Source organism: Glycine soja, chromosome 1, assembly GCF_004193775.1.
Source record: "Glycine soja cultivar W05 chromosome 1, ASM419377v2, whole genome shotgun sequence".
NCBI lineage: Eukaryota > Viridiplantae > Streptophyta > Magnoliopsida > Fabales > Fabaceae > Glycine > Glycine soja.
This window is the reverse complement of record NC_041002.1, coordinates 52397850-52406642: the sequence shown is the minus strand read 5'-3', so window position 1 is coordinate 52406642 and position 8793 is coordinate 52397850. Positions and strand designations below refer to the sequence as shown.

The 8793-nt window shown below is 32.1% G+C and overlaps 1 protein-coding gene across 2 annotated transcripts; it reads right to left on the bottom strand.

Moving 5' to 3' along the window:
* Positions 1-904: 904 nt before the first annotated feature.
* LOC114421431 (upstream activation factor subunit spp27-like) lies at positions 905-6000 on the bottom strand. 2 transcript variants are annotated; one of them, XM_028387343.1, is made up of 6 exons: positions 5435-6000; positions 3933-4050; positions 3593-3767; positions 3092-3148; positions 2561-2766; positions 905-1325 (listed from the first exon to the last, which is right to left on the bottom strand). In XM_028387343.1, exons 1-6 carry the CDS (start codon positions 5791-5793, stop codon positions 1200-1202), a joined length of 1041 nt encoding a protein of 346 aa, XP_028243144.1. In that variant the 5' UTR covers positions 5794-6000; the 3' UTR covers positions 905-1199. The 2 variants fall into 2 exon arrangements, with proteins under 2 accessions (XP_028243144.1, XP_028243152.1); XM_028387351.1 differs by having other exon boundaries at positions 2561-2739.
* Positions 6001-8793: the final 2793 nt, after the last annotated feature.

The following is an 8793-nucleotide window of genomic DNA, read 5'->3' as shown; positions in this document are numbered from 1 at the left end:
TATCAAAAAATCATTTCTTTTTTGGTAGTAAAAATTAAATATAAAAATACATAGATACTTTTATTTACTGTTATATAAATATTTATTTAATTTATTTTTAGTCCTTGAAATCCCTATCGTTTTAAAACACTATTTAAGAAATGAAAAACATAAAAATAAAGGAACAAATTACGAAGTACATAATTTTTCCCCGAAACAAAGGCATATTTAAACTCCCCTATTTTTTTACACTATTTTATATTTTATCTATAACTATTAATAATGAAAATTACCTCATTTGATCCACACATTTTATTGAATAATTTAACTCTTAAATCACTTAAATTTTAAATTTTCCTTCTAACTTACATTAATTTCTCACAGTTTTTATATTATTAGTTTTTTTATTGTCATTTTTTTATTAACTGTATTTAACTTCTGTTTTTTTATTATTTAAAAAATTCAGATTTTTTATTATTTAAAAAATTCAAAGAGACATGGAGTGTCTCTCTTCCCCTAGTATTTAATAAAAATTACATGTTAAAATTTGAGTCAATAGTAAAATAAAAATGTAACGACAAAATTGAGTAGTTAGTCTGTATTTTCATGCTTATTGTCCCCAAAAGAAACAAAAAAATCTAGGGGAAGAGAGAGTCTTATGTATATGAAACACTAGCAAATATTAAAATTCAAAGAGTCTTGCTATTATAAATTATAAATAAATAAAATAGACTTTTTATTCCAGTGAAAAAACAATATAATATTTTGTCCATCATAAAAGCCACTGAACCAATCAATCCTAAAGGGGATTGGATTTGACCCTTTGGTCATAAACTCCCATATTTTGATGGTTCTTTTCATTCAACTTGACAACTTCTGGTTTCCTAACTAGACTGCAAAATCCAGATTTTTTAGCTCGACCGAATTACAATTACTTTTGCTTTCTTCATACAATATCAGTATTCTCCTATTCTGCCAACTGGCGCAGGAGAATATAAAGTCAACATTGTCCTTGCAACTTCAGGAATCAAATATACAAAATTTTCAACTGCCAAGTGGCAAAACAGGATAATTTAAAACAAAATAAACGGTCACATAACATTAAAATCTTCAAGAAAAAATTACAGAAAATCTGTCATTTTACTAATTTCTATTCCTCCTGTTGCCAGACCTTGCCAACAGGACACAAAAAGAAAACCTTAATAAAATGTACAAGCAACTCACTGCTCTGTCTTTATAAAATGAGGAGCCAGCAGTTTTGTAACGGTGAAGCCAGTGAAGGAGTCGACATCAAAGAGTTCTTTCAGCTTCTCGTCACATATTATTTTCCTCTTGTCAGAAGGATCCTTCACAAAGCAATCGGAAATTTAACTAGTGTTTTAGCTAACATGAACAACACACAGTAAGCCATACAATTACAAAGCTCAGAAATGCAGCTTAAAAGTAGCCAGCATTGCCCACGCTTCAAGCTCAAACCCAAAGGGCTCTAGCATGATAGGGCAGAGTAAAAATGTAATGAAGCCATACATGAACTTGCACTGAATAGTGTAAAGCTTTTGGGAAAGTTGATGATTGAAAAATTCTTTATTCAGAAATGAGCTCCATTTATGGTTAAGAAAAAATAATCATAGATCAAAGAAAGAACCTGAACAACATTATTTTGATTTATTTCAAATTTTAAGTCTCGTATAATATCTGCACGTACATAGCTGTTAATAAGAGAACTGGTTGTGGAAGGTTGACAATCTAATATGAAACCTATGGTGTGTGTAGTACCTTGTAGTAGAAACAAAAAAAGGAAAGAGGTGAAGATTCACAATTTATTTAAACATGATGCATGGATTGTCCATTGTCAATTAAATTTCATCTTTATCCCCTTCTTCCCTTCCATTTTCACTCCAACAAGTATGTCCATTGAACAAATTATGAAATTCTACAACTTTCTTCATATGCAATGAGAACGTATTCTATGCTGGCGGACAAAATATACTCTGAATGTATTGATTGATAATGAAGATGTTTATGCAAGGCATAAACAGAGGAGTAGAAGGCACAATAGAGTTAGATAGCGCCAATTTTCTTGGTCAAGGGGAGTTGGAAGCTTTACAGCTTGGAAGGGAAATCAGAAAAGAGACCAAGCAGATAAGAACATAAATGTATACAGAGGGGACCATGAGCATCTGTCAGTAAAGTCAAAGCTTAGTGTGACAGAGGCAAAGACTTACAGAAAAGTCAAAGTGCCAATGGACTTGCTTGTTGCTTGTGGGGAGTTGGATATTTTATGATTGGGTTAACAGCTAACTTGAAACACAACTGTAAATCTTGGAATGATTTTTCACATTACCATATACAACACAAGCTAGTTATAATCTGAAAAGTACATTGCTTGAGGTGCACCATCTGAAATTGCTATGATAACTCTGGCATTGGCTGTTGTGTAGTTTATTCAATCAAAATGTACATAGTTTGAATGGAATAGAACTTTTCAAGCTTTTCACATGGGGAGATAAATCAGAGCTTTATTCAAGCCCAGCACAAATCAGAGCTATATGGCACAGGACAATTCAGAGCAATGACAAACCTGAAGGTTGTTTCCTTTAATGTAATCCCACATTCTTTTTATGACATCAGTTCTCGCTAACTCGCTTTCTCCAGTACCAAGGAAGTTTACAAGGGCATCAGATAGCTGAAGAGGAGCAAGAAAACCTGATTTCCCTCCTCCCTTCTGCCGTTTTTCCTTTTTTTTTGCTTCATCTGAATCTGTCATAGAGGTTATGATGCAGTATGCTATAAAACAAATGTCCCTAAATGAGAAAAACTAGTACCACATACCGTGAATATCCCTAAATCCCTAAAACAAATAAAGTTTATCCAGTTGCTGTTGCTGTGTGTTCAAATGATTTCCAATATAAATACACTACACACATTATTTCTCATTTTTTTCCCCAATAAGTAAAAAAGGAATATTATGAACAATTAAAAATTGAAAATATAAACAAAAATATGTAAACAGGGATAAAAGTATGCAGGAGAAAGAGTTTATAATTGGCAAGGAACTGACTGATCAGGTAGACAAATAATATAGAATATTAACCAAATCCATGATTCATACCATCATCTCTCTCTTGCTTCTTCTGCTTTTCCTTTGGTGTGGACTTCACCTGGACAACTATATCAAGAGATGCAATTTAAACATTTTTTTAATTATCTACAAAATATTGACTAAAAGAATGAAACAGGGAAGCAAAAGTTTGCAGTCTCATCAAATAAAAGTGAACAATCATTACAATGGATATATTATAAAATGATAGAAGTTCTTTTTTAATGTAAAAATACGTAAATAGGTTTGGTGCACAAAGCAGTGGTATAATTTTATCATGCCTAATACCAGGTCCCAAAAAAATACTTTGACAAGAAACTCTCAAACAGAAAACTTCACAATTTTAAGGTGTTGGAAACCCTACAATCACAATAAGGCCACCTGGAGGAATTTAAAAGATAGATGTCTGGTCTAAAAAATACAATGAAAAATAACAATCTAAAAGAATAATCAACATCCCTACTTGGAAATAACATAATAATAACAAGAAAGGGTAAGGTTGTAGTAGCATACCATCATCTGATTCCAATGGCCAGATATGCTTTGACAATGCTTTATTCATTTGGAACATGTTGATGGAATTGACATTAAAAAGGGAACGCAATCGCTCATCGCAAATTATATTCCGTCTGTTGTTCGGGTCTTGCAAATTTTTCTCCCTAATATAGACCCATAATTGCTTAACAACCTAAGGGCAACATTTTGAATAGATGCTATAAGGCCAGAAACAGAATTACATTACATACACACTTTTAAAGAAATTTTAGGTAACCTTGACAAGTAGTGTGGAGTAATCTATCTTAATTACAATTTTTACATAAATAACAGAAAGAAATGATAAAAGAATGTATACCTCAGTTCTGGCCATTTCTGGAGCTTCCATGAATTCCTGAAGTTGCGGAGACAGGCTACATAATTTGCAAAAACCACCACCTCTTTTCTTTACTACCTCATCACCTAACTTGTTAGATCTGAAGCACAAGATGAAACAGAAGCTGTTAAAACAAGGGCATCACCAATGGAAAATATTTACACTTAGGTACCTGTATATATTTTATGTAGCAACACCAATGGTACTTGTATATATTAACATGTAGTATCATATTAGAATTAGAATCTTAATTCTTGCTCTAGAGAAAATTTTCATGAGTGATTTAGAAACTTTTTTTTGAGAATGATTTACTGCCATGGCTCCAGAGCTATAAAAATTAATAAGTTGCTTGCGGATAATAGTTCAAGAAAAACACTGTACTGCAGTTTAAGTCTATATTTTCTTACTCTTGGACTAAAGACAGCAAAAGCCAATGGTCTTGATAGAGTTACACCAGCATTCAGATCGTGTTTGCTTCAAAAATCTTAGGAGATAAGCAAAGTGTTAATATAATGACGAATATATAATAGTGCTTTACATACTTTTTTTAAAAAAAATTTGTAGTTTGGGGAAGGGAAAGAATTTGACTTGGTGACGGTACAACTTAAAAAGGCCACCAATGGATCAATTCTCCAGTCAGCAATCATTCAATTGTATGAGTATCAGCATTTCACTTCAGGGATCCAAGTATCCAACCATAGTAACAATTAGCAAAAGTGACTAAATATATATTAAGAGGGATTAGAACATCCCATTGCGTGATCAAAAGTTTTCTGAGGAACTTCTTGCTAAAGCAACTGCTGCCTAAATCCAAGGAAACGAGTGAGGTGACAGAAAAATTCACTTCACAATCAACAATTCCAAAAACGAGGGCCTGATTCTACAATTGTGGAATAGGTACACTGAACTGCTAATTTGATAGCAGTGTCATAGACCAGTAAATGAGAACATGTTACTCACTGCAATCTTCACAAATGCAGAGAGCCGAAAAAGAATTAAAAATTGATCCGTGATTGGCATTATCGTAGCAGAAAGCATGCTTAAGGACACTAGATTGCTAGGCAAAGCAAAGAATGAGATGCATAATAAAAAAAAAACTAAAATTGAACACTTTTGGTTCATGTAAACCTGCAAGGCAAGTAACCTCGTCACTAACTTGAAAAGCACACAAATTTTTATAGAGAGCAACGTAGCATAGTCTGAGAGTGGACCCCAATTGTTCAAAATAACAGAAAGACAAGTGCCTGTGAGGCAGTGACATCACACAGCAATCATCAGTTTTTATTTATTTATTATTTTAAAAAAGGGAAAATCCCCTAAAATGAACATCCAACGATGACGCCATGATTGCAAAATGGCATGGAATCTACGCTCGCAGTAACCGCCAATCAAATTCGTTGAAACCTCACACTTAGAATCCGAAGAAAATTGAAAGAAAAAACGCAAATGTTTAGTTTTCAATCGAAAGCGAAAAACTGACTAACCGTCCTTTATTCTTCTTGGCATTTTTGGCCTGTTCAGGTTTATCTTCTTCCTCTTCGCCTTCTTCTTCTTCATCGGTTTCTTCTTTGGAATCGGAGGGTTGGCTTTGTTCGGGATTATTAGGCGCATCCTCTTCTTGTTCCTCGACGTCGTCGTTTTGGCGTTCCTCTTGTTGTGGTTGGTTGTGTTCGGTCTGGAGGAACAAGTCGACCTGTTCCCTAATGAATGCCTTTCGGTCGGATAAATCGATTCCGAAATCGGCCTCCAACTGGCGGCGGACGGTGGCGGTTGTGGTGGTGTTGAGGTCGGAGCTCCGGAGAAACTCGCGGAGGCGGCCGATGAGTTCGGATTCGGAGACCATGGGTGAGAGTAGAAGAGGAAGAGGGAGTTAACCAAACCAAAACCAAAACCAAAAACCAACCCCTTTTTGTCTTTCTTCAAATGCACGAGTTGGGTTGCAGCGGGTGACTCACCCAATGACTCCGTCTCAGGGAAGAAAAAGAAAATGGAATACCTCGGCCGGGGACACAAGTGGAAATAACAAATTATAAGTAATTTATACTTACTAATGATAAAAGAAATATTCTATTGTATACATATTTCACTATATCGTTTTATCCTTTGTTAATTCTCTTAATAATTATCCACTATTTTCATGTTATTTTTTTTACTTTTAATTTTTTTTCTTTTAATTTTTTAGTTAAAATAGAAAGAAGCACCAAATGCTTTTGTCCACAACTAATAATAATAATAAAAATAAAAACTTCTCTTTTCTGTCTCTATTTCTTGCTTGCCCGTTTCTCGTTACTCGTGAAGTTAAGGAATAAGGAGGAAGCAGTTACGACTTGCCAGCGCCACACGTGCCCCAGTTCTCCATATTATTTTTATGAAAAATAATTTTCAGACACCTAAAATGTTATAACACACGAAGTGAAAGAGATATAGAAAATAAAAAATATGGATAATATAATGTAATAGGAGAAAAAAATAATTAGCCTCCGTCCTTAATTAAGTGTTTGAAAAAAATTGAGTGTCGAAATTATGTACCAAAATTAAGACAATCATTTTGTCCTTATTTTTTTAATTGATTTGAAATTTTACTTTAATAATTTGTACGATGAAATTAACGTTATACCTGGTTTCCTGGATAAAAGATGGCAATATTTGTAGTGTTAATCTTAAATTTTGTTTTTATTCATGTCTGTTGTTTCGATACAGTGCTATATATTTTTTTCTGAATAATACAGCGATACATAATGCAATTGATGTATTTTTCTTCCTTGTGATTACTTTTAAATTTGTTATCATCTCCTTCGTTTATTTTTTTCCTCGATAATAATATTTATCAGTTGGTAAAAAAAATACTTATTTTTATTAGATCTAACAGTAACAGGTAACATGAGAATGTATTTAAAAAAGTTTATTTATCTTAACAAATATTGTCCCATACAAAACTAAAAAATATATTTTTGTTGTATATCTTGACATGATTTAGTTAAGATACACAATGAAAATATATTTCTATTGTGTATTTAGGCAAATCTTGTTCAAATGCATAATGAAAATACCTTCTTGTTAAGGATATTTCTGTCCAAAAAATGATAAAGTTGGAGGTGAACATATAAATCATGTGTGTAGGAATAATAAGGTCCATAATGGAGAATGGAAATATAGCATAGTTAAATAGTTGTGCGGACATCAGAATTAACGAGGTCCATTTAGAATAGGCTTTTGTGGTTTGCATAATTTGTATTAGTGTGTTGGGCTTGTGGATTAACCAGTTGGTATGTGGACCATTAAAATAATTTCTATTAATTATTTTCAATAGACATTATTTTTAATAATTAACTTATTGTATTGTTATTCTTATTATTTGGTTGATATATATATATATATAGGCAATGTTACTTATTAGTAAATTATAATGTCATTTTCTGACTCCTTTTTTATTATCTCATTGTCATTATTTAGACTCTTTATTAGAAAATTGTGTTTTATTATATTATTAAGTTTTATAATTGTTGAAAAATAATATATCCCAAAAAATAAAATATAAAATGATAATTTAGAATTCTAGTTATTTTTTGTTTTGTAGTTTTCTTTTGTATTTTCAAATACTATTTTTTTTAATCTTCGGCCTGTTGGGTAATCATAACCAACAAAATATAGTCCACTTATTTTACAAACTGGGCTAGATCGACCCATTGAAAATGCAGGCCAACATGAACAAATCTTAGATGAGTTTAGTCGTCCGATTTACTCACCTCTAACTCTAATAGTTAACTAGGCGAAACTCTCTACTTCACCCTCTCTTTTTTTCTACTTATCATTACGTGTTATATTGCTGAGCTAACAAATACTATGAACAAAAGGTAACTAACTCAAAACAAATAAATAATCAATCATATTATATAAAAAAAATGAACAAACACATGTTTTTTCTTTCTTCCTTTCTTCTTTAGCCCAATCAACACCAAAATTATTATTTTTGGTGTTCATTTATATTTGTATATAATATTAAAATTAAATTGAGAATATTTTTTTTCTGTGAGTTGGAAGGATTCATTTTATTTGGTTGATAGAGTAAACTTATTTTTAAAATATAACAAGTATAAATATAGTACAATTTGTAAATTTGATATTCAGCAAATAAAAAAAGTTTTTTTCTTCTCAAAATCATTTCTTCCTACATTTTTCCTCCACTATAAAAATGATCCAAAAAGCATAGTTGTTGACTTCTTGTTTAAAATCAAGGCGTCCATCACCAATAGTTCCTCTAGGCCATTAATTACTATCAAAGTGATTTTTAACTAGATGTACTCTTCATATTGGTCTGGGTAAAGATCGTTTAAAAGATGTTGTAAGAAAAGAAAGGAAACACATGTGAATGTAATATGTGAATCAGAAGATCATTAAAACTTGGTTTGCAGTAAATGGGAAGAACACTTCACACCATACTCATGGACGACAACACAAATTGGTTGAAATCGTATATCGCGTACAAGTCATCCTCATCAATCAGAATTTGGCTTTCATTTCCTTTCTCTAACTTTCCACACTAACACTATGAAACCAACATCAATTGTAGCGACCTCATTCCCCCTCCTCCCACACATCACCACTATTCATTGATAAGACCATGATCATCCTTCATTCTTTGTGTGCCATTCTCTTCACTTCCGACATTATACACACATATAATATTTATATTATAATTTAATAATAAATTTATGTTGAAAGGCATAGTAATTTAAAATGAAAGAAGCAACTACTAAGTGGGTGGATTAACTAGTGTATGATTGGTGTAACTTTGGGTTCAAATTCTGAATACATAACTGCATTATATAATGATTCAAAGAAT